This window comes from Pteropus medius, unplaced genomic scaffold, assembly GCF_902729225.1.
Source record: "Pteropus medius unplaced genomic scaffold, Ma_sr-lr_union100, whole genome shotgun sequence".
Lineage (NCBI taxonomy): Eukaryota > Metazoa > Chordata > Mammalia > Chiroptera > Pteropodidae > Pteropus > Pteropus medius.
The window spans coordinates 6,864-31,387 of NW_024351065.1; the positions used below are offsets into that span (position 1 = coordinate 6,864).

General features: G+C 56.1%; 2 protein-coding genes and 1 long non-coding RNA gene across 16 annotated transcripts in view; 1 reads left to right on the forward strand and 2 right to left on the reverse strand.

Annotated features, from left to right (window-relative positions):
* Window positions 1-10,281, reverse strand: part of LOC120586026 (arylsulfatase D-like) — a 17,136-nt gene extending 6,855 nt beyond the window's left edge. The window contains exons 1-7 of one of the 10 annotated variants that reach the window (XM_039842448.1): window positions 9,960-10,050; window positions 8,323-8,469; window positions 7,179-7,300; window positions 5,717-5,839; window positions 4,461-4,884; window positions 3,130-3,266; window positions 762-1,370 (exon numbers count right to left, since the gene is read on the reverse strand). In XM_039842448.1, coding sequence (XP_039698382.1) covers window positions 976-1,370; window positions 3,130-3,266; window positions 4,461-4,884; window positions 5,717-5,839; window positions 7,179-7,300; window positions 8,323-8,469; window positions 9,960-10,003 — 1,392 coding nt within the window. In that variant the 5' untranslated portion in view covers window positions 10,004-10,050 and the 3' untranslated portion in view covers window positions 762-975. Of the gene's footprint in view, window positions 1-761; window positions 1,371-3,129; window positions 4,367-4,460; window positions 4,885-5,716; window positions 5,840-6,505; window positions 6,765-7,178; window positions 7,451-8,322; window positions 8,470-9,959 lie in introns of those variants that run through there. The other 9 variants (XM_039842455.1, XM_039842457.1, XM_039842449.1 and 6 more) reach the window with 9 other exon arrangements.
* LOC120586029 (uncharacterized) lies at window positions 8,884-11,389 on the forward strand. Of its 2 annotated transcripts, none has more exons than XR_005648585.1 (4): window positions 8,884-9,096; window positions 9,742-10,150; window positions 10,559-10,668; window positions 11,178-11,389. It is a non-coding gene; the product is annotated as an uncharacterized LOC120586029 (long non-coding RNA). The 2 variants fall into 2 exon arrangements; XR_005648586.1 differs by lacking the exon at window positions 8,884-9,096 and adding an exon at window positions 9,141-9,381.
* Window positions 11,390-11,449: 60 nt separating this feature from the next.
* On the reverse strand, window positions 11,450-24,434 carry ARSL (arylsulfatase L). 4 transcript variants are annotated; one of them, XM_039842446.1, is made up of 8 exons: window positions 23,860-24,432; window positions 21,946-22,369; window positions 21,656-21,742; window positions 20,500-20,636; window positions 18,869-19,003; window positions 16,967-17,129; window positions 14,444-14,565; window positions 11,450-12,136 (listed from the first exon to the last, which is right to left on the reverse strand). In XM_039842446.1, exons 1-8 carry the CDS (start codon window positions 23,978-23,980, stop codon window positions 11,988-11,990), a joined length of 1,338 nt encoding a protein of 445 aa, XP_039698380.1. In that variant the 5' UTR covers window positions 23,981-24,432; the 3' UTR covers window positions 11,450-11,987. The 4 variants fall into 4 exon arrangements, with proteins under 4 accessions (XP_039698380.1, XP_039698378.1, XP_039698379.1 ...); XM_039842444.1 differs by lacking the exon at window positions 11,450-12,136 and adding an exon at window positions 12,292-12,725 and having other exon boundaries at window positions 23,860-24,434; XM_039842447.1 differs by lacking the exon at window positions 11,450-12,136 and adding an exon at window positions 12,740-13,630 and having other exon boundaries at window positions 23,860-24,433.
* Window positions 24,435-24,524: the final 90 nt, after the last annotated feature.

Genomic DNA, 24,524 nt, shown 5'->3' on the forward strand with positions numbered 1-24,524 from the left:
CACTCTTGACCTCGCCTGAGCCTCCCTAGGAACCCGGGACATGGGAATGAAAGAGATCGGGCTGCGCGGGGGGACGTGGCGGGAATCCAGCTACGCGAACACTCGAGCTTGGCGTTGTGACGGCCTCGCGATCTCGCTGGTTTTCTGGCGCTGTGAACGCCGCCGGCCCGGAGGGGCGTGAGCCCGGCGCGGCTCGCTCGGTGCTCCGCTCACGGTCCCGCGGGCTGAGGTCGCGCTGTCGGCCGTCGGGGCTCCGAGACGGACGACCGGAGGGAGAACCGCGCTTCCCCGTTCGTTCGGGCACCTGGCAGAGCCCGCGCGCTGTGGCCGGACAACACGGCATCCTGTGTCCGTGCTGACGAGGCCGCCCGGGGCTCCTGCGGCCGCTGCGTCTCCTGTCGCTCGGCCCCTCCACCTTCGAAGCGACGGCGTGTCGAGCCCTTCTCGCTTTTCAAGTCCGACTTCTCCTTCTGCCATGCGCTGGAGAGAGCGCTCGGCTTCGAAGTGTCACGTGGTTATGCCAGGCACACCTGTCCAGGGAATGTCCCAACCAACCTCGGGGTCAACGGTGCCGTGTTAGACACCGCGATCACGTCACGGACGTCCGCTCATAGCCGCAGATCCCCTGCGTGTGGCAGGCGCACTCCGCCCGCCACTGGGGCAGACACGTGGGAAGTCCCGAGATGCAACAGGCTCACGTCCCGACACTTGATCCTGTTTCCGGCTGCTGGGCAGCGTGCTCGTCGGGAGACTCAAGTGACCTGGTGCTCTGCGCACGGCGGCTGAAGCACCCGGCGTACGGATTCGGGGGTGACAAATGCATTTTCGCCGAGCGCCGCATTCGCCAAGATGGAATCCACGCATAACGTGGACCGACTGTATCAGAGTTTCACAAAACGGCACAGGGAAAGGGTTATGCCTCAAATGGGTCACGACCTATAGGACTAGAAGGACACACAGAGCTGGGACACTATGCTACGTATTATTTAGAACGGCCTTCCTTTGGGGTTGGATCCTATTTATTTGTCCGTCTCTATTAAAATGGAAAGCACGCGTCTTTACGTCTCTACCTTGGCATCTAGGGAGGACGTGTTCTTGCAGCCGAGGCTCCAGAAGCCCCTTCGACAGACCACAGGCTGTGACAGAGCGGGCACCTCCGGCTCGCTCTCCGAAGCTGGGGGCCGGGCTAGGCGGTCGCTCCCGTCCCTGTCCCCTCCCAGTGTGCCCGGTCTCACCTCGGTACACTCCATTCCATCCTCCCAGCTGGCCCTCGGAGTCTGTGCTATCAAAACATCCGCCGTGATCGGACGTGAAATACACCAGCGTCCTGTTTCTCAAGCCGTTTTCTTCAACAGCACGGAGAATTTCACCTTTACGAGAAAAACGAGACGTGTCGGGACGAAGCATGTAAAATATTACCGGCCAACGCACCACGGGGCTCCCTCTCTGTCTAAGTCGGCGCTTGCTAGGAAGTCGTTGAAAGGGACCACAGCCCCCCGGAGAGCAGCGTTACTGATGTGATCGCAAGCTGTGGAGACCTGTCTCCACGCTCGGAGACTGTACGATTCAGAGTCTTGCGTACAAAGATATCGACAATGCAGACAACAGTGAACACACCAAGGCAAAAGGTCCCCGTGGGGTGTTCTGAAGACGCTGTGGTTGTGTGTCCATAACAAGTGCACGCAGGTGACAACGTGGAAAGGAACAGTGACATCGGACAGCCCTGTCCGTAAACGGGGAAAGCCAGGACCGCGAGCATCTGCGGGCGATGGCACATAGGCGGCCAGCACTCAGCACGGCAGAGCCATCCGCAAAACCAGCGCTTGCGTCGTCCGGGAAGGGCCCGCGGACATCGACGGCAGGCAAGGTCGAGATGGTAAACCACGAGGACATTCGCAGCACTGAAAATGCAGGTTGACAAAACATCGTGGAACCCATGCTCCAATTTTGGGGTTATTTGTCTCTTTTTTCGGCCGAATGTCTTGCTATCCTTGCCTCAAGACAAGCCGTTAGAAACAGCAACACACACGCGGAGCCCCTTGAACAGGGAGCCGGAGCGGCCGTCCCACGGGAGCCGCCTGCTCGTCTCATCCTCAAACCTTCAGGACGTTAAAACAAGACAGAGTCACCTTTGCACGGGGCCTGGGCAACTAAGTGTCCCAAAGACCCATTTGCAAGGATGACCACAAAGCAGAGGTCATGACTCCAGCTCCGGTGACTCCGGACGGAGGATTAAAAACACTGTTTAGCGTTGGCGTCACCGTGTCACGTGATCTGCACCGAGAGCCACGCCTTCCTTCTGTGGCCGTCCCTGTCCCCTCCCCTTTGTCGGAGACACCCACTGCCCCTGTCCCCTCATCGGGACCCCGTGTGGGCTTCTGCGTGAGTCAGCGCGGCCCCAACAGCCGCTCTCCACGAGCTCGGATACACGCTGGTCGCCTCTCAGTCGGAAGGACTCTTAGTTAGAGGCGAGCATCGTCATTTCCTGCACGGACGTCCGTCTCTATGTCGGTGAACAGGTCCGCGGTCTTGCTGGCTCTCTCCCGGCCGGAGAGGGCACTGGATCTTGGGGCACCGTCCGGAGAGGCAGCTGCGTCGCTTCGGGTGCCGGGCCGTCTCCTGCTGGCCTTCGCGAGGGACTCCGTGGGATGGGGGTTTTTTGCGCCAAAGTAAACTAGGAAATCAGAGCTGCCGAAGGACCTCGCGAAAGACATGCAAGAATTTTCTCTCTCCTGTTTCTTTCTTTTAAAAAAATTTAAAAAAAAAAAATTTTTTTTTAAAATTTTTTTTAAAAATTTTTCCCCCAGCTTTATTGAAGGATTATGGACAATTAGTAGCATCGCATCGTACAAGTCGAGCAGCTGTTTTTCTCCGGTGACAGCTGGCATACGATAACACGTTAGTGTCACTTGTACAGCACAGTGACCCAGAGATCTCTATAACCGAGAAGGGGTCGCCCCACTCAATCAAGGACCCCACACGCCCCTCACATAGTTTTACGACACCGTGGACGATTTTCTGTGATTCTGTGTCGCGAGCCCCGGTCACGGCGCGACGGCCCACGCATCGCCCTGTGTTGACGGGGAGGCCGAGAGCGAGCAAGCTCGGCTGCGCCCGAGACCGGCTTACCTACGATCCAGTCCATCTCCTCCACGTTGTCACCGTACAGGCCGTGCTGACTCTTCCCCCGGAACCGTCTTCCCGTGACCAGGGGCAGGTGCACGTGCAGCAGAGAGAGGAACAGCAGGAAGGGCCTGTGCTGGTTTCTGAAACGAGGGAATCACTCTTCACAGATCGCGGCGTCTGTTTTAAGGCTGCTGGGTCGGTTCTTTCAAAGCGGACACTCGCGTTTTGAAAGCAGTCCATAGAAAAGGCTGACTGCTTCAAACCTATCTGCCCGGACGGTCGGGTTAGTAAATCCTAATGATGACAGAGAGACTTTGATGCTCTGAGAACGCATCTTGTTAAAACGTGATGCTCTAAGATGAGCAAGAGGCAGAGGAAAAGGTGCTCAACATCACCAGCCAGCAGACAAATACAAATCAAACCACGATGAGCTGTCACCTCGCACCTGTCAGAATGGCCGCCGTTAATAAATCAACAAACGAGGGTGGGTGAAGATGTGGAAAAAAGGGAACCCTTCGGCACTGTCGGGGAACCCGCCGGGGACTGCAAAGGGGTGCGGGCCCTGTGGGAAACAGTCTGGAGGGTCCTCGGCAAATTCAAAATAGAGCTGCCTTATGATCCCGCAATGCCACTTCTGGGTATTGCTCTCAAGAAAACCAAAATACTCCTTCGAAAAGGTCTACGCAGCCCTGTGTTCGCCGCACCACTACTCACAGCAGCCAAGTCGGAAGCAGCCTCGGTGCCCCTGGATGGACGAGTGCATGAAGAAGCTGCGGTCCCTCTAGGCCATGGAATATTACTCGGCCAGGAAAGAGAATGAACTCTTAACCATTTGTGACAACAGGAAGGACCTAGAGGCTATTCTGCTGAGTGCAATGAGGCAGATAGAGCAAAGCAAATGCCACAGGACGGAACTCAAATGTGGACTCTGAGGGACTGAATGAACGAAATGAAAACAGACTCGCAGATCCAGAGAACATCTCGTTAGTTGCTACGTGGGAGGGGATCGGCGGATTTACGAAAAGGCGGGAGGGATTAAGAGGTACAAATGCGGCAGTGACGAAATATTGACGATAACGTAAGACGCAGCACAGGGAATAGAGTCAAGAATGTTGTAGTCGCCACGTGTGGTACGAGGCGGGGACGAGATTTTTGGGGGACACTCACTCCAGAGTTATAAACATGTCTCATGACGATGGTTTACACCTGAAAGTAATATGATGTTGCACATCACCTTTAACTGAAAATGAAATAAAAAATATTTACGAAAAGAGAAAAGAATGAAAAAAAAAACAAACAAACAAACAAACCCACGAAAGGGATGAATTCGGTACCTCTCGATGTAGGCCACCGCTTCCTCTAGCAGCCGACCGGCCGTTCTTTCTAGATCCATGGGCTGCTCGACGACGTCGCGGTTTCTCATCAGGATACAATTCCAGCGCCGCACGAAGCCGAAGCTGGTGTACCAGGACGCGAAGAACAGGAAGACGAGGCCGGCCGCAGCCGTCACGGCTTTCCGAGGCACCGGGACCAAGCCACAGGTCCTGCCGGCGGCCAGCGTCAGGACGCCCAGCGCCATCAGCTGGGTGTAGTGCCAGAGCTTCGGTGTCATGGCGGAGCTCACTTGCCCGATCCAGCCTGGGTGGCAGTCACTGAGGAGCGTCAGGGGCATGCCATAAAAGTAGTCGAAGCCGTGGCGGAGCGGGTGGTGGCAGTGGTCCGTGCGGGAGTGGCAGTTGACGCCCTGGTGCCATTTTCCTGAGGATGAAGGAGAGCGTCGGATCGTTGGCGGTGCGAGGCGGGGTGCTGTCGGCCACGCGTCCCCTTCTCAGGAGGATGCGGATGTCTCGATGCCAAGTCGGAGCGGCCGCGATGTGAAGCCGGAAAAGGATGCGACAGAAATTGCAAAGAGAAAACATGTCTGACGGAAGCGCGAAAGGTGAACGGAATATAACAGGAGTTGGAAAGAGAAAGGAATAGAAAAAAACTTCCGTGATGCCGGCGTTGACACGGAGCTGAACGCTCCAGGGACCCCGATGAACGCAGCAACGTGGCCATCGCCACCCCGCGATGGAGGCTAAGGTTTTCTGGAGCGTTCAGGGTTACGCGCTTGCAGCCCTGAATCGTTCTGCTGGGACGGCATTCACGAAATATCACTGGTTGTTATTTTGTTTTTTTTTTTTATACTTAAAACAAAACCAGTTGAAAACGGGACTGGGCTTTCGAATAATCTTATGACGGCGAAAGTAACCGTGTTCCTCCACGAACCAGGAATCAGGGGACTCCTGGAGACTTTTTTCCCCCCCAAAGCGGGAACTCATATCATAGAGATAGGACCCGGTCATTCTAGCCAAGGGCCTGCTACGTCGGGAGGGGAGAGCGCGCAGATGTCCGGGAGTCGGGGAGGAGGTGAATCGAGCGAGACTCTCGCGTGGCAATTACTGGTCAGTGACAGATTCCCACGCTGCTGCCGATCCAGCACACCTCGGGAGGCGGAGGCGGCTTGTGCTTCTGACACGTGACCTTTTCCCCTGGGGGGAGGGCAGTTTCTGGGGGTGGAGGATTTTCGAGATGGGTGCGGGGCGAGTACCTATGAGGCCCGTGGAGTAGCCTTGCTGCTGTAGGATTCGCGCAAACGTGGTCTCATTCTCGGGAAGCCCGCCGGAGCAGGCGTTCCAGGGCAGCACCCGTGTCCTGCCGCTGGTGTCCATGCCTGTGGGGGAGAGTGGACACGAGGCACTCACCTTCCGTGGGCTGCACTGGGGGCCCGCTCTGCGGACGGCTGCGCACGCTCCCAGGGGCTTCTCCGCAGTGCCCGGAACTGTTGTTTTGCTTGTCACGACTGGGGAGGGGTGGGTGCTGCTGGCACTTTGTGAGTAGGGACACCTCCAGGGGCACAGGACAGCACCCCCAGAGACCCACCCAGCCCCAAACGTCAGCAGTGCCGAGGTGAAGAAACCAGGGCCTTTGAGAGAGTCTGTCCATCTATGATCTCATTTTACTAATCTGTCTGTCTGTCTGTATCTACCTCCCGTCACCTACCCTGTATCATTTATGTATCTATCATGTATCTATCATGTATCTTCTACCATGCTCTATGTATTTATCTAACTGTCCATCTTCTATCTACCTATCTATCTGGCATCATCTATCTCTGTCTATCATCTATCATCAGTCAGTCTGTCTGTCTGTCTATCTATCTATCTATCATCTATCTATCTATCATCTCTCTCTCTCTCTCTCTCTCTCTCATCTATCTCTCTATCTATATCTATCTATCTAGAATTTAGCAGGTGGACTCCTCACCCCCAGGACCTCAGAACACAGCTATATGTGAAGCTGAGTCTTTACAGAAGGGATTAAGGTAAAATGAGCTCACCAGGGTGGGTCCTGATCCCATAGGACTGTGTCCTTATAACAAGAGATGAGGACAGAGACACACACAGAGGGATGACCACGTGAGGACACAGGGAGGGGACAGTGCCTACACGCCCAGGAGAGAGGCTTCAGGGGGATCCAGACCTGCCCACACGTGGATCTCGGACATCTGGCATCTGGGATGTGACACATAAATGTCTGTCCTTCAAGCCACAGTCCGTGGTGTTTTTCTGGCCCCCCAAATAGACTAACATGATGGTACTGGGACACGTGACCCCAGCACAGCGGGTTCACCGCGTCTGCTGCCGCTGAACTGCTTCCACGCGGGGTCTTACAGACAGTGCTACACATGTGTGTTCAGGACACACACGCGCACGTGCCAGGTGCATAGGCATCGCTGGCTCACGGAGCGGGCAGGCATTCAGCTGACGCATGTAAACCGATCAACAACCTTCACTACCACTGACGAGTTTCAGCGTTCTGATTCCCAGTGATCACGCTTATTATTTTTTTTTTTTGGGTAGGCCGCCGAAAACGCAGCATTTATGTAATGAGGGGGGGCGGGGGCAGGTTGCATGTAATGTTTCTACCGCAACCTTCACTATGGTGATTAAAGACAACCCATGTGGGGACTGGACGTGCTCCTTTCTCCCTGGTCCCCATGCGCCACCCACCTGATCTGAAAGCGTGTCTCCCAGTGAGGAAGGCAGCTCGGCTCGGGGTGCAGACCGGGGCGGCCGCCAGGTGCTGCGTGAGCCTCACGCCTTCTTCTGCCAACCAGTCGATATGCGGCGTCCTGAACAAACCACACACAGGTCACGGGCGGGAAGAGGACGTGCGTCCAGCCTGAGCAGACCCCCGGGGCGGAAAGCATGGGGACGGAGTGCGTCCTACGACGTCCGTTACCAAAGTCACTGGGTTTTAGAGTTAGTTGGGGTCTGGTCCCCTGTAGGAGCAGGTAAAACCACCTCTCAAAAGTGCGATTCGCAGTCCCAGGACGCCGGTCATTCCCAGGGGCTGGTGTGGTTTGAATTATCCACTAGCTGCGCAGGTGGGAGCTAGCGGCTTTCTCTTCTCCTTGTCCAGGTCCCAAAGTTAGGAGGGAGGGGAGTGGCTTATGGAGGAATGGGAGTGGCTTACGGAGGGAGGGGTGTGGCTTGCGGACGAAAGGGTGTGGCCAGTGGAGCAGGTAGCTTACGAGGAGGGGGTGTGGCTACGATGGGAAGGATGTGGCTTGCTGGAGGAGGTGGCTTGCGGATGAAGGGAGTGGCTTATGGAGGGAGGGGCGTGGCTTACGGAGGGAGGGGTGTGGCTTAACAGCTGTCAGCTCTCACACACCAGAAGCTGGAGTGGAACTCCCCCTTACAAGCAGGAACCCCAAAGAGAATTGACTTAGTCCCCACTCTCCATAGCACGGGGAGAGGGAGGCAGAAGAAGGAAGGGTGCGGCCACCAGTCCAGGAACGCCTGGGGCCCCCAGAAGCTGGAAGAGGAAGGAAGGCCCCTCCCCTGGAGCCTCGGGAGGGAGCAGCGTGGCCCTGGGACACCTGATGTCACACTCCTGGTCTCCAGGACCGGGGGGAGGACACATTCCTGTGATTTTCAGCCACCCAGTGTGTGGTCACTGGTTAACGCTGCCCAGGGAAACACACGTTCTATGTTGTTTGAAAGGCTTTGGACTCTCTCTTTTCCTGTCGAAAGCTAAGCTGTTCGGTGTTGCACTAAGCAATTTCCTGCTTTCCTCGGGCAGATTTTAAGTGCAGCCTTCAGCCAAATCCAGACACAGACACGCATGACCGCCAGCACCATCGCACTGTACCTCAGCGTATCGTTTCCATAGCAACCCAGATCCCCAATGCCAAGATCGTCTGCCATTATGAGTAGGATATTTGGCTTAGAGGCCTTGGCTGCCTTCACTTCGCAAGTCCTCAGAAGCAAACATACAACGAGGAGAGGCAAACAGTCTCTGTAGAGAAAAGCGAACGGCAAAAATAAACGCGTGTAGTTTGGAATGAAAAGTCAGCGTCTCAAACCCACTCGCTGGGCAGGCTTCCGAATTTCCATTAAGTTACGATTTAACCGGGGTTGAATTTCCGAATTCCCATTAAGTTACGAATTTAACGGGTTGAATTTCCAATTCATTAAGTTACGATTTAACCGGGGTTGAATTTCCGAATTCCCATTAAGTTAGACTTAACCGGGGTTGAATTTTCCGACGGGGTTGTTACGACTTAACCGGGGTTGAATTTCCGAATTCCCATTAAGTTACGACTTAACCAGGGTTGCAGCAGCTTTTGATTCCTTTGTCCCAGGTGCTTGCAGGACAGCACGCACGTGTGCCAAAGCTTTGAATCCAGGCCCCTCCTACCTAACCTTGTAATTAGCCGCTTCAGTGAAGGCGGCTCTAACGCGGGCTGCAACGCGCGGGCTGCGACGTCAAGGGCAGGGGTGCAGGGCCAGCAGGGCCCCTCCCGCTGCCCAGGCCCAGCTGTGCCTCTATCGCCTAGTGTCGCGTGTCCCTTGTTCCGGCTGCGCCACGATGGTGGCGGGGCAGCCCGTTGGGGCAGCGGGAACACTGACATGTGAGATAACGGTATGGCGCCCACGATCGGGGGGTGTACAGATAACGGTACCATCGGTGGGGGGGGGTACAGTTCGGCTGTTTTATAGCGGATTTGAAAGGCTTGTTACCAGCGAGCGCCAGGAGCGCACAGGCGACCGTGCGTAAAGGGACTTGGAGCGGAAGCGGGGCACCCCCGGATCTACCCGCTCTGTAGCCGGGAGGCGCGCGGGCCTGGGTCGTTCTGATCCCGATTGCAGCGTGTCCCGGGACCCGGCAGGGCCCCCGGCGCCGTTCTCATTTGCCGATTGCGCCCCGGTGCGTGGGGAGGGAGGGCACACGGGCGAGACGCGCTGCGTCTTAGCGTCAGCGCTGGGGTGGCGCAGGTCGGCACGTGGCTGGGGAGCGTAGCAGGGGGACCAGCCTGAGCTCCCGGGACGCTAGTGGGGGCCACGAGGGCGCGTTGTAGACAGTGGGGTTTGGGGACGCGGCCCGCGCTGCGGCGGGACACGACCTAGGGGTTTGTAGATAACCATCCTTAGTGCGGCGGCGGCGGCGCGGTTACAGGCCGGCCAGGGCGGGGGCCCCGCGGGCGAGTCCTGGAGGCTGGCGGTGAACCTAGCGTTTTTTCTCCTCCCCCTCTCCCCGCACCCCGACTTTTCCTCTTCCCTTCACCAGTTCGCTCTTTCGCTACTTCTCCTTCCGTCTACCCCGTGAGGAGACATTGTCCCCACCCCTCTTCTGTCCGGGCCGCAGGACAGAAACGGGCCTCCAGCTGCGGTTTGGTGAATCTGCGGCGGCTTCTCCGGGCCACGCTGGCTGTGGATGCCCCTGTCTGCCCTCCCCGTGTCCCCAACCCCAGGACCACAGGGGGCGCGTCCCGGGGTCCCACGCACCTGCTGGAGGGCTCGGCACGTCCCCTGCGCGCCGTGGGTCCCATGGTGGAGCGCTGGCTGCAGGTCCAGGACTTTGTCTCCGCACTCTCCAGATTCGCCCCCCGAAGCTCCACCGCCCTCGCGGAGAAGGAGAAGCCCTCCCCCCAACCACGTTAACCTCCTTGGCCCCTGGAGATTATTGTTGCAAACAGGTTTGCAATTCAAGCTGATTGAGGGCGGGGCACCTCCCGGGGGTTGGGAGGCGGGGGGCGGGACTGGAACCAAGGAGGAATTGACTAAGCCCTGCTAGGCCCGCCCCTCGTTATCCCATGCTGTCCCTGGAGCCCTGCGAAGGAGACCTCTGGGCCTGGTGCGGTTAGGCACCGAGAATGCTAATCCAGGTTCATAGGCCTCTCAGCAGCCAGCTTCTACTCCAAGGCCCAGTGAGCGGGGCGGGAGCGGTGTTAAATGGTTAAATGTGCGCTGGCTTGGTGGGACCCTCACCCCCAGGACTTCACTTCCGGGTCCGCTGGGCGCTCCCATCCAGGGCCTGCCCCCCCCCCCAGCTGCCCGGGCAATTCTCTCTCGAGTTCTCCAACTCAGGTCTGCATTTCTACTAGATGGTCACCAAACCGTGTTCACCCGAAGCCCGGGCTGTGGGCTGGGCTGCTCCAAGTCCCCCGAGGGTGTCTGTCGGAAACCCAGATGCGCAAAACCCACTCCAAGTCCAGTGAGTTGCAGTCTTTGGAAACGGGAGGACGCGGGGTGGCGGGCAGGAGTAACTCTGAGTGGAGGTGGAGGGGGCGGGACTTCAGGTCCGGCCCTTTGACGAGATTCTGCTTTGGAGGGCGTCAGGGTGCCCTCAAACTGCAGAGCAGGGGTCCGGGGGACGTTTGCTCAAGGCATTGAAAGAAAGTGTGGGCTCTCACGAGTTTATGAGTAGCACAGGGAGATAGGGCCATGGGAGCTGGTACCCTAGAAGTTCTGTTTGGGGGAGGGGGTGGGGATGGGGGCGGGAGAAGGAACCTGATCCTATGGGTGTGAATTCACTTTAAGGACGTGGGGACTCTAGTGGCTTCAGAGCCATCAGGAACAAAGCTGATGCTGAGCAGGTCAGAGGTGGCTCAGTGGGACAAGGATTCAGGACACGGCTGGAAATGCTGGCTCCTTTAGGGCAAGATGGGAGTGGGGTGGGGTGGGGGGCCTAGTTTACCGGACCATCATTTCTTTATGCCCAAGGAGAATTGACTTGCATCAGGCAGAGATGGTTGTGGCTCTGGCTGACCGCTGTGAGCAGTCTCATTTCTCGGAGGCTGGTCTTTGTCTGGCAGTCACACCCCCGGGGGCTGCAGAGCTGGGAGGAGGGAGCTGTTTCTTGCATCTGGAGGCAGAAAGAACTTCTCGAAGTCGGGCATTTTGCCCCCAGCAGAGAAGGTATTGTGGGCTGAACTGTGTCCTTCCCCAAATTCGTGTGCGGAACCCATCACCCCCAGGAGCTCAGAACACGGGTGGACTTGGAGAAGGGTCTTTACAGAGGGGATTAAGGTACAATGAGGTGTCGAAGGTGGCGCTGATCCCACAGGAGTGTGTCCTTATAAGAAGAGAGGAGGAGGACATAGACACACACAGATGGATGACCACGTGAGGACACAGGGACGGGCCGGCGTCCACATGCTGAGGACAGAGGCCTCGGGAGGGACAAGGCCTGCCCACACATGGGTCTCGGACGTGCAGCTTCCAGCGGGTGACACATCCATGTCATTTAAGCCCCCAGTCTCTGGTACTTTTCTGGCTGCCCAAGTACACGAACGCCATGGAACCGCAACTTGTGGACACGGCTGGGATGCTCCGTGGGACCGCCGGAGCCAGCTCATACAGGCCGGGCAGGGCAAGGCCAGTGGCAAGGGAGCGGGTCCCGCAGTGACCTCATGCAGAGGGGAGCAGATGCATCATGTGTCCCGAACTCGCTGGGATGTGTGTTCCCGGAGCAGTGGGCCCCAGAGACAGTTCCAGCCTGAAGCGCAGTCTGTCTCCTCATTGGCGGCGACTTTAGAAACCCACGTGGCTGAATGCCTCAGCCACCGTGCCCGGTGTCAGCGAATTCTTAGAAGTCACAACGACTTCCCTACGGACTTGAGCTCTTTCTGGGGGTGGAGCAGCCTTGCCAGGTGGGGCCGGGGTCCTGGGACCAGAAAGCCCTGTGGGCGGAGGCACAGTCCTCGTCACCCCCCTGCGGTGTAGCCCGGGGTGCCCCGCCCCCCCCCACGTGGTGCGGGCTGTTCAGTGACATAGGACGCGGTGGCTTCTGCTCTGCAGAACTGGCGGCATGATTCAGCCCCACGCGAAGCGATGCCTGCTTCTCAGGCGGAGCTTTATTCAAGCCCCTCGAACACATCGAGCCCCGGGGCAGCCCGCGTCCCCTGGCGGGCGGTTACTGGCCTTCGCCTTCCCGGTCGCACCAGCAGAGGGGGAAGCGGCCGCAGCAGGGCTGCAGCCACGGCCGCCAGGTGTTGTGGCGCGCGTCCAGCTGCAGCGGCCCGGGGCGCAGCGTGCGGCGATGCTGCTCCACCGCCCGGGCCACGCGCTCTGTCACCTGGCGGAATAGGGGCTCCGTGTCGGGCGTGAGCGCGTGCGCCTCCGCGGGGTCTCTGGAGAGCTCGAAGAGCAGCGGCGGGTCGTGGCGGACCACGCCGTCCCCGGAGCACGGACACACGCCTCGCCCGTAGCAGGCGCCGGCGCCCGCGCGCAGCGCCGGGGTCACGTAGTGCACCTTCCACACCGCGCCGGCTGCGGGGAGACGGGGGTCGCTGAGGCCCGGCGCCCGCCCGCACGCGCGACGCGAGGTCGGTGTCGGGCGCGGGGCGGGAACGGCGCGAGCGCGGGCGAAGCGATGGGTGGACCCGCAGCGAGGCCCAGCCGGACCGTGGAATACTACGCAGCCGCGAAGAGGGACGGAGCTCGGACACTGGCTGCGACGTGGCCGAACCGCGCACTCAGGGTGCCCGGTGACAGACGCCGGACACGAGAGGCCGCAAGTTATCTCGTTCCATTTGTTCAGAGGGTCATCCGCCCGGACACGGAGGGGGTCACTGGACGTCAGGGGCCGGTGGAGGGGGTGGGGACGCGTCTGCTTTCGGGGTCGTGAACAATTTCGACAACTGGGCAGTGGTGACGGTTGCAATGCATTGCGAATGTGTCGCATATCCGCCCTCCCCGAGCACTATAAAACCATGTATTGTGGGGTGTGGACGTGTGTGTTGAACGTGGGTGTCCCCCACCCCCACTAACTCCTATGGCGAAGCTCTGCTCTCCCGATGGGGTGGTGACAGGAGTCGCCCCGATGGGAAGGGATCCGGGCGAGGGGAGGTCACGATGATGGGGACCCCGACATGGCATTGGTGTCCTTATAAGGAGAAGGGACACCAGAGCTCTCTCTGTCCTCCGAGCGAGTACTCAGAGAGAAGGCCACCATCTGTCTGCCAGCCAGGGAGAGGGGTCCCCTTTCTAGGTCATCAGGCCTGCGGTGTTATGTCACCGCCGGAGCCGACCGAGCCGGTGAATTACAGCTCAATAAAGCGCTTGACAGAAACAGCGAATCCCTTGTCTGCTGCGAGAATGAAATCTTGGCGGTTCAAAACGCTGCCGCTTGCTGTTCCCAGTGAAACGTTTCCTAGGCCACGCCTGTCTGAAGACTGAAGATGCAGATAAGGGAAGAGGGAGGGAGGGGCCGTCCCTCTGGCACGGGCTCCTCGCTGGCACCAGGCCCAGCTCCGCCTCAGGAAGCCACAGTTGGAAGTGTGCAGGGAAACAGCAGGCTGTCCCCAGACCCGGCCTGCACAAGCCTCCCGCCCCGCCGGGCTTGCCTCCGGCCTGCGCTTGGTGTGTTCCCTGTGGCTTTGGGGGGAGGGGGACATGGGCGGCCCCTAGTAGGGCAGCAAGCGGCCTGCGCTGGCCCCGCCTCCTCCAGGAGCAGGGCTGAGGTCGCCCACGGCTGCGGGGGCAGGGAGGGGGCGGACGGGACGGGAGGTGCTGGCGGAAGCTGGGAACACGGAGGAGCGGCCCGAGGTCCCCACGCACTGGGCGCGTGTGGACGACCAGCACATCTGCTCGGCCAGGCCTGACGCTCCTGTCCCACGTGGCGCCCTGTTCGAGACCACGCCCTAGTGCTCTGTCCCGGTTCTTCTGAAGGGACAGTGGGGCCAGAACAGCCCAGAGAAGTTGGAAACGCAAAAAGTGTTCGTCAGCACCTGTCGCTGCTGAGGTTACAAAGTGACTGTGCATGACATGGCGTCACTACGCAGGGGAAGAGAAACAGACTTGCGAGGTCAGAGGGGCTGGACCCCACGCGTGCCCGTCCGCGTGATCGTGCGAGTGCGTGTGCCACATCCAACCGCGGCAGCCCGCAGCCAGGCCCCCGAAAATCCCTCAACCTCCCGCCACAAGACATCTTCCTGCAGGGTGGGGTGACCAAGAGCGGCAGGGGACACGTCACGCCGCCTACTCACTGTGCCTCTGGTGCCAGCGGGCTGCGTGCAGAGACGTCTCACAGTAGTGCAACAGGAACTCGTGGTCCGAGTGTGGCACTGTCCCCAGCAGCAAGGGCAGCAGTCCCCGGCCGTCGATCACCCTGCAGGCAGGAGCAGGGGGGGTCAGGGCTGCGGGGCAGGGCACCTGGGACCATTACTGCGCTCAGGGTGGCAATTCTGCAAACGTCACCTTCGGCTAAAAGTTCCCTGAGGACCGGCTCGTTCGCCTCAGGCTGCTCCCCTCCCCCCACCCGCCAACACACACACACACACTGATCATAAACGCAGAAACAAGCCGCAGAGACATCGACACGTCTGTGTCATTGTCATGCCGATCTGGGCGTCCAGCCAGCCTGGGAACTGTGCATCCCCCCACGGGGCGGGGAACGGTGGCCTTTCCCGCCCAGCGCGGGGCACACACGTTCCATACTCATCCTGTCTTCTGCACTCTCCAGACGCTGTCTGCTTCCCAAGGTCCGTCTCCATCCCGCCCAAGTGCATCCTGGGGGTTCCATGCGGTTCCCCCCCATCTCCACGCGAAGCCCGGCGGTTCTGATTGGCAGCCACAGGCCCACCCGCCTCGCTCCCCAGGGACGTGCGCACCTGCTCCGGGACGGATGACACGTCTGCGCTTCTTGGCGACTCGCCCAGCACTCTCTACCTGGCGACCTTGTGCTAAAAATAGGTGCCAGGGACACGGGACCGCCGACTGGGCTCATGGCCAGAGGTACTTAAGTGTCCTTGTGGAAACTGGCCGTCGCCCTTTTGAAGGCTTCTTCAATTATTTGGAAAACTTTTCAGCATCTTGCAAAGTTAGAGAGGCTGGAACGCATGCCTGCGTGTGTGAGGATGTCTCGAAATGTAATCATAAGTACCGATGATCTGTTACATATATACATGTAACACATATCTATATTTTTACAGATGCCATAAAAATGGGGCGTTTACCAGGATACGCTTACTATTCTCCGTCAAGGTAGAGAAGTTACAGCCCTGAGTAGATTTTACTTGGTCTGAATTGCCATGGCAAAGAAGAAATAAGACACTTTGTATCCTATATACAATACATACCATGATGTATATTCGCATTACATAATATACTGTTACAGATATATGTTTATATTGTTTATTATATATTTAAGTATAATGAAGATAAGGTCGTAAAATATATGTGTATAGATACACATAGATATTATTTCACCTCCATGTATGTATACCCGTATACACATACACACTTACGTGTATGTTTATTATATATCATCTTGATATACATACATATGTTTAAAGCCACTCAACGGCGTGTGACTGAATTTATTATGCTTTCTGGTGAAACGCATTTGCAGTAGAGATGCCACACACGTTATTTTTAAAGCGCATGAGATAACTTTAAAAATTATTTGAAAAATAAAAAAAAATCTCAACCAATAACAGGAAAAAATATAAAATAAAAAACAGCAACCAGAGATGTGACATTCAATGAGAGACTATAAAGGTGTGAAATATTGAAATGAGATATTCAACCTGTCTAGGGAGAAGCCGTGAGAATTATAACATGCACATATTATAACACGTGTACCTGTCTGTATACGCACGCATGCATAATTCGTATATAGTAAATAAATTATGTGTACCTCTATATAATTTAAATTTATTTTACTTCTGTGAGCATTGTCTGGAAAACATTTTGAAGAATGTGTCAAGCAAGCCGTTTAGCTGTAAATAATGATCTTTGATCTAGAAATTAAACTGCTGTGGTTTTTACTAAACAGGTAATTATGACGGGGGGCAAAATAATAAAACGGTATTTTTTTTTAAAAAAAACAAGGCTCATGTCCTCCTATAAGAGGGTGGTTGAAAAAAATACTGTAAATGCATTAAATTTTTTTGTCTATGCAGCAAGATTTCCAAATATATATGCAAACATATGGAATATATGATATTAAATATATAAACATAATAGGGAAGCAGATATAATAATATATAAAGAATGTATAAAATATATATGATATCTACATATGTATAATATATTCGTCTCCTATAATGTATGGATTCATTTCTAGGCTAAGATTATAAAATCCTTTTATTTTCTTTGTTTTCTGCCAAATTTTCTGTATGTTTTAAGACGAGAAAAATCGGAATTACCCAAAAAGTCCCTACCAGGCGGGATGAGAAGCAGTTGCCTGCGATGCATTGTTTGATTTTTCAGCGACAGTGGCCGTTATCGTAACACGGGTGCCCTGAGCACCCAGGAATGGGGACAGGGATGTTGTGTGTGTAGAAAAAACGACACAGACACTTGATGCCTGTAGATGACAGCAGCCTTTCTCCAGAGTACCTCTGGCCGTGAGCCCAGTCGGCGGTCCCGTGTCCCTGGCACCTATTTTTAGCACAAGGTCGCCCGGTAGAGGCACTGTCTTCTCGGGTGCCTTATGCCAGCAAAAGTGACAAGTGTCGGTTCACGCGCAATATCGAATTGCTTTCCTCGGGCTGTTCTGTACCCACCTGTCCTGCGGCACCTGGCCGCCCGCCAGCTCCACTACGGTGGGGAAAATGTCCATCAGGCTGGTGGGCTCGTGGATGACTCGGCCGGCCGGCAGCACCCCGGGCCAGCGCACGATGCCCGGGACTCGGATGCCGCCTTCCCAGCCACCCATGCCTTTGCCACCTGTGTTGACACACGGACAGAAGACAATATAGTGAAAACCAAAAGCGACTCTTTTCCGTGGATGACTGAACCTGCCCGCTTGTTTTAAATTCTCTCTCTCTCTCTCCCTCTCCCTCTCTCTCTCTACCTCTCTCTCTCTCTCTCTCTCTCTCTCTCTCTCTCTCTCTCTCTCTCTCTCATTAAATTCCTCTGCAGCAGAGTTCAGGTTTCCTAGAGTTTATAGTCTTTATTAAGCTGGGTGCTGGTCTTCTATGTCACCTGTGAGAAGCCAGTAATTTCCCTCAAGCTTCTTAATTGTCAAACGGCTAATTCTTTGGGACTCTAAAGTGGCATCGTTTAAAGCATAACCTTCCACCCGAGGGTCCCATCCACGTCTGCAAAGTCCCTTTTGCCATAGAAAGTTTTCAGGGTTTCCAGAAATCAGGAAGTGGACATTTTTGGGGAGTGGGGTGGGGCCTTATTCTGTCTGCCCCACGGGGATTAGGACGTGGGCGTCTTTGAGGACGTTATTCTGCCTACATCAATGACCATTTCGGTTCCTCTGATTTTCATGGCTGTGCCTTGTCATTTCCAATGCCTCGGCCAGACCTTTTTCCAGGGCACGGGCCCCGGCTTTCGTGGTGGGCTATGTGCTCCTGCTCACAGCTGGGTGACGTTGAGCGCACAATTCCCACTTCCTGTGCGTGGGCACTGAGGCGTGCCAAATGGGGACGTGGGCGACAGGTCTTTGTGGGACGATAGAGGGGACAGTTTACGAAGGTCCCACAGCACGGGGGGCGGTACTGGGCAGAGAGCATAGATGTGGGTGATACTGACATCAAAAGGCTTTCGGGGATCAGAGCCCCCCCCAGGGTGATAATGCTTTAGGAAGCCGTACACCTGTGTAATTTAATTTATATGTGTGTATGCCCTTTTATGTGGGTAGCAGACTCATGCGTGGTAAATAGACGGCAACGTCCGAGTAAACACATTCTCCGACTACTGTAAAAAAGTCAACTCCTCAACGGAAAAAAAACGTGCCGCGCCCCATCATTTGGGGCAGCGTGGTTTGGAATCCGCGTGCTACATCCGATCACGGCGTGCCTGTAATCGATCCAATCCTAGTTTGGATGACATGTGGCCAGCGACGCCCATTCCCCCGAGCGCATCGGCCGAAGGGGCCGTGCAAACCCGAGCCTATCAGCAGAAGAATGGATACGTGAGTAAATGTGGCCCATCCACGCGATGGAATATTACTCGGCCGTGAAAAAGACGGAAGCACAGATGCACACTGCAAGAGGTGCATATGCCGCAGTGCGGATGAATCCGATAAACATCACGGCGAGAGAAAAGGTCGTCGCAAAGGACACGGCTTCGCGTGAGTCCATCTACATGGAGTATTTAGAATGGGGAAATGTGGAGAGAGAGAAGCCAGTTCGTGACTGCCGGGGCTGGGTGTGGGGGAGGAGGGGGTGGATTGCACACGGGCAGCTGAATTCCTGTCGAAGACCATGAAAACATCAGCCATTAAGCCACGGCGGCGGCTGCACCATTCTGTGAATATACTAAAAAAAAACACAGCGAATTCCGCACACAGAAAAGTCGAAATCTGCGCCTGAGAAATCGGGATTTCTGCCCTCAGGACAAAGCAGAGCCCTCGGCCAGCAGCCTTCGCTGTGCCTGTCTCGAGGCGGGTGGCCCCACTGCCGTGGGACGGCTGGGAATCGTCGGACACACGTCTGGGGACCTGGGAGCCTTGCCTTTGTAGATTCCGTTCCAGCCTCCGTGCTGCTCACGTCCGAGCTGAGCCTCGAGGGATCCCCCGTGATCTGACGTGAAATAAACAAGGCTGTCGTGCGTCAGGCCTTCCGTGTCCAGCGTGTCGAGGATTTGCCCTGCAAGAGATCGGGGCGTTGGAGCTGGTTGGGTCCGGACGCCGCATCCAGCCCGATTTGCAGTGCGTGTTTTCGCGTGACGGGCGGGAGCGGGGGTCCAGCTGTGTTTTTCTGAGAACCCAGCATCTAAAAATCCGTCGCGGTGTTTGTGCATGCCCCATCCTGTCTGCAGAACGTCTCGGGCAAGCTTCGAGGGTCATGCTACACAGGGCCACGAAGTCAAAAGAATGACATTGGATATAGATGGACATCGCTGAAGAATAGTCTTCAGTGGTGGCCCTAAGTTTCTTAGAGTTACACAAAAGACAGGGCCCCCTCCTGCCTTGTGTCCCTGAAGCATTGTCCACAGCAGCCAAGACGTGGACGCCCCCCCCCCATACACACACCCAGGGGTCCTGGTGGAGCAGTGGACAAAGAGGGGGGGAGCCAGCCCCGCGGGGGAACGTGACTCAGCCACGAGAAAGAAGCCAATCTGCCATTCGTGACGACGCGGACGGACCTACGGGGCGATGCGTGTAGTGCGCCGAGTCAGAGAAAGGCGAATACTACGAGCCCACGGACGTGCAGAACCTAAAAACAAACGCGTGCAAACACGCGGACCCGCGAACAGAAACAGAGTCGACCGGCGCTGGCCAGAGGCGGGGGAGGCTGGGAGGAGATGAACGTGGTCTAAACGTGTGGATTTAAACAAACATGTGTTTTCTTTTGGACGGGGAGTTTACGTTTCTGGAGCTATCGATTTTCTTCTGCCTGAACGAACAGATTGCATTTTTGGGAAGGGCTTTAGGTTGACGGATACGCCGACTCATGTCACGATCGGTGAGCCAATTCTGATACGCGACCCATCATTCAAGTCCGCAGCTGACGCTGGGCTCACGCTCAGCGTTGTATCGTCTGTGGGTTTTGGGAAACGCATAGTATCATACGTGCACCATTACGGTGTCATGCGGAATAGTTTTCCTGCCCTACAAATCTCACGGTCTACCTGCTGACATCGTTACAGTAATGTTCACTTGAAAAATATCATACATTTGCTTGACTGGGCTTTGAATCGGGACAGCGAGTGAGTCCACTGAAAAGGTTCTTGAAACGTATCTTAGGATGGATAAGGGGTCCTTGGCGATGGTACGGCTCCTCACTCTGTGCTGTCAGATTCCTGCTTTACCGTTTCGTCGGTATTAGATTACACAGACCTGCACGTTTATTCATCTGAGACCATTTTTTGCCCCCACACTGTGAATTTCAATTTGGAAAACACCACCTTTGGCGTCACGTGAAACAGCCTACGTTTTCCAGTGGGTGCTAATCTTCTCCCTCCAAGGACCCTTCGTGGCGATGCCGGGTGACTCTGTGCCGAAGCGGGACGGGGCCAGGCGTACCGGGAAAGGGAGCCGAGGCGAATCATTCCAACGCCCACCGTCTTTCTCAACGGTTTCTCTCCTGTCCCTCCCGAGGGGCGAAGGGTCGTCCCATCGGGACCCGGATGACGCACTTACCCACCATCCAGTCCATCTCCTCCACGCAGTCCCCGTACGGCCCGTGGCGGCTCCTCCCAAGGAACTTGTCGGTGGAGATGAGAGGTGTGTGCACGTGCAGGAAAGACAGGACTAGGAGGAAAGGTCCTTCCCTGTTTCTGAGAACAAACAGGTGCCGGGCATTGTTGTTATTATTATTATTATTATTATTATTATTATTATTATTATTATCTTTGTTATCGTTATCATTATTATCGTTATCATTATCGGCAAAGCACGGGGCGAATTCCCCGTGGAGCCGCACAGAGACCTAAACTGTCTCGTCCTGACTCAGAGTCCGGTCTGCGGCGCTGTCCTCCAGGAGTCCAGGCGACTGGAGCGTGACGCCTTCAAAGTCCTGAAACCTGCGCGCCGACTCTCCAGGTCTTGTCCCCCGCACGTTCGCATCTTCCGACTCTACGTCCTTCCGACAAACGGAAGGACAAGGGGGAGCAGGTGACGGTGCGATCTCACGTTTATTCGTCCCAGCACCGCGGCGCCGGGTACGTCCACCTCGACCCTGAGCTGGTGGAGTCAGCGACATGGACATTCGCTTTTCTGCGTAATTTGCTGTCAAGGAATGAAGTTTAGGATGTGGGGTCGCTCCGAAAAAAACGTACTTCGAAATGACGCGGATTAGGTGAGGCATTTTCATTTGATCCCCCTGTTCCCGGGCTCTGCCGCATCCGGTCCTCCCTCTAGCTGATCTTTAGGGTCTAATCCATACATCTTATACATGTTCATTCTTATTCGCTGACATTTCATGCTAATTCTTAAAGTGAAGAAGCAGAGGGGACGGTCTGAGACTTATTTAGGGCACGTCGGACTCACCTCCTTTAATTTGCAAGCTTCACGCCTGACCCATATTAGGCAGTTCCTTCAAGAACGCTATAAGAACGTTCTCGAACACGGTCACCACCCGGCGCCACCAGGTCAGGTGGGAATCAGTGGTGGCAACCACTTTAGTGGGACACGCTCGCGGAGCAGGGAGCAGCCTCTGCTTAGTGTGGCTTTTTGTCACTTCCGGGCGGGATGCAGGAAGTCCCCTCGTCCCTCAAATTTACGTCCAGTCCGAAGCTGGCCGCACGACGTCTTAGGTAGCCCCGATGGCGGAGCTGTGAAGGTTTTGGGAGCTCACCGTGCAGACTCTTCAGGGGGATCGTTCTGTCCCGTCGGGTGAATGTGACGTGTGCTCCTCGTGGGATGTTTACGGGACGGGACTGACCCTCACGGAGGAGGAGATGAGAGCACATCTCATCTGACGTGTCCCTCAGTTCCCCGACCACGATCTAGTCGGGCTCGACTAAGCATCGTCCGCGGCCGGGGACGGGGGCCGTGTCCCCATGTGCATGCCGGTGACGCCAGGCGTTCCCGAATGTGATTCCGAGAAACAGCGCTCCCGGAGGAGGCCGGGCCTTCCACACTCACCGTCTGATGAAGGCCGACGCCTCCTGCAGGACGAGGGCTGTCGTCCGGGAGAAGCGCATGGGCTGTTGAGTGACTTCATGGTTGCGCATCAGGAAGCAGTCCGCGTGCACTATCAGGGTGCCCAGGAAGTACGAGGCCGCGGACAGCAAGGCGGCCGCCAGGGTGGCCCCGACGGCCGGCACCCAGGACCCGGGCAGCAGGCGGGACGCTGCGCCCGCGGCCAGCGTCAGGGCGGCGAGGGCGGCCACGAGGGCGTAGGACTCGAGGCGGCGCTGCAGCCCCGCGCGCTTCTCCGACAGCCCCCCGGGCACGCAGTCCCCCATCATGGACAGCGGCAGGCCGTAGAAGTGGTCAAACCCGTGCCGGAGCGGGTGGTGGCAGTGGTCGTCACGATGCTCACAGCTCAGGCCCAGATGCCACTTCCCTGAAAGGCACAGAACACGGGGAAGTGGCCGGCGCTGGGGAGATTAGGGTTAGGGTTAGGGTTAGGGTTAGGGTTAGGGTTAGGGTTAGGGTTAGGGTTAGCTGCGCGCTCGTCCCCGCCTAGCTGGGCGGGGCGGGGGTGCAGGGCGAGCGGCGTAGAGTTCGCTGGCGTCCGTCTCAGGGGAATGGGGCTCTGTCTGGCAGCAGCACCCGCTGCATGATTCCCTCTGCTCTTCAATGGGATTACGACAACTTGGGGACTTAAAACATCATGAATTCATGTTGTTACTGGACACTGGAAGTGTGACGTCCAGGGGTACCAGGGCCTCGCTCCCTCCGGAGGCCCCAGGGGACGGTCCTTCCTGCCTCTCCCGGCATCGGGGGGCTCTGGGCGTCCCCAGGCTGGTGGCCCCGTCCGCTCCGTCTCTGCCTCTGTGGTCACACTATGTTACCCCCGTTGGAATCAAACCTCTCTGTGTCTCCCTCTTCAAAGGAGCCTTGTCCTGGCATATGAGGCCTCCCGAGTACCCCGGGGACCGTCCTCACCTCAAGACCCTTCACTTCATCACATTTGCAAAGACCCCTTTCCCAGGTCACCTAACACTTGCCGCTGCCGGCGTTTAGGATCTGATATCTCTGGTGACCGTGATTCAGCCTCCTTCACCTGATTTTGCCACGGCCTAAGGCAGAGCAATGAGGAAGGCACCAGAAACACTCAGTCCCACAAAGTCGGCACAGGCCAAAGTTGTCCTTTGGGACTGTCCCCTCACTTCTAATCGGCTAGCACACTCCTCGGGGGGGTGGCGGCTATTACAGACTTCGACCTTCACGCTCAACCAGGGAGATAGGCTGGGCTTTGCCGGTCTTACACCTGAGGCTTCGACAAAAAGATCCGTCACCCAGGAAACGTCACGCGATTTCCCGAGGGATCTTCCACACGGGTCGACGGTTCTGTCTTACAAAACGATAACGAGTCTACGGGGCTTTCTAGTCAGAGAATCGGCTGGCCTTGCTCGTCGTGAGGAGTGACTGCTACCGCTAGTAACAACGATGGCTACAACGTGACCATGCTAATGACAACGTCATCTCCTTTCAAGAACCTAGAGTCCTTCATGTCATTGCATTGTATGCGTGACGCGGTTTGTCGACCTACAGAGACATAAGGATGAGATTTATAGAAGCAGAGAACGAGGTGCTAGCCTTGCAGTCTTATTTCTATTGAAAAGAAAAAAAAAATAGAGTAAACAGCATTATGGAAATAGTTGGGAATCGGGTAAAATTACAAAAACACGTTTTTTCTTCATGCCGTGTCAGAAAATCGTATGAAACGCCTACTATGCCGATGCCGCTCTTCAGCATCTAGTTCGTGCCAAGCACACCTGGGGAGAGACGTCCCTCCTGCGCGGAGCTTCGCGTCTGGCGGAAAAACCTTTTGGCTGAATGATATCGCCCCAGAGACGCGATGCGCGCAAAGCTCTAAGATGCACGTACCTATCAGTCCAGTGGCGTAGCCGTGATCTTTCAATATTTTCGCGAAAGTTGTCTCGTTCGTGGGAAGACCGCCCGACACCGCAGCCCACTGGAGCACGCGATAGCCGTCGCTGGAAACCATACCTTCGGATCGACCGTTTTAAACAACAGTTACCGTCGTCACACATGGGTTTGATCTTTAGTATCACTTTTAAGTTTAGACTCTTGGGCAAACATCTCCGCCACTCGAAATAAAATCGGAAATTTACTTCCGACTTGGCCGTGCCTCCTGGATCACATGCTCCGCAGCGAATAAAACGACTCATTAATTAAATAGAAAAGGTCGTGCGGAGACGTTTCGCTCTGCGATGTAAAGGATATAAATGGGAGAATTGAATGAAAAGGCAGGGTAATTAAAACGGGTTTTCTGATCCCGCCAAGCCGTGTACATAGCCCACTGGTGCGCAAGCTCGTCTGCACAGTGAATCCTTGGGGGACCTTCAAAATATTCCGACACGCGCTTTCCACTGCACAGACTGCGATTTCAGCTGCTCTGGGGAAGGGTTTGTGATCCGGGATGGTTGAAAGACTCCCCCCCCTCCGCCTCCTCCCCTCCAGAGAATTCCGATGCAGTAACACGTTTATGCGTTTTTACGCAGTTGGGAACAATTAAAAAGCAGAAGTGT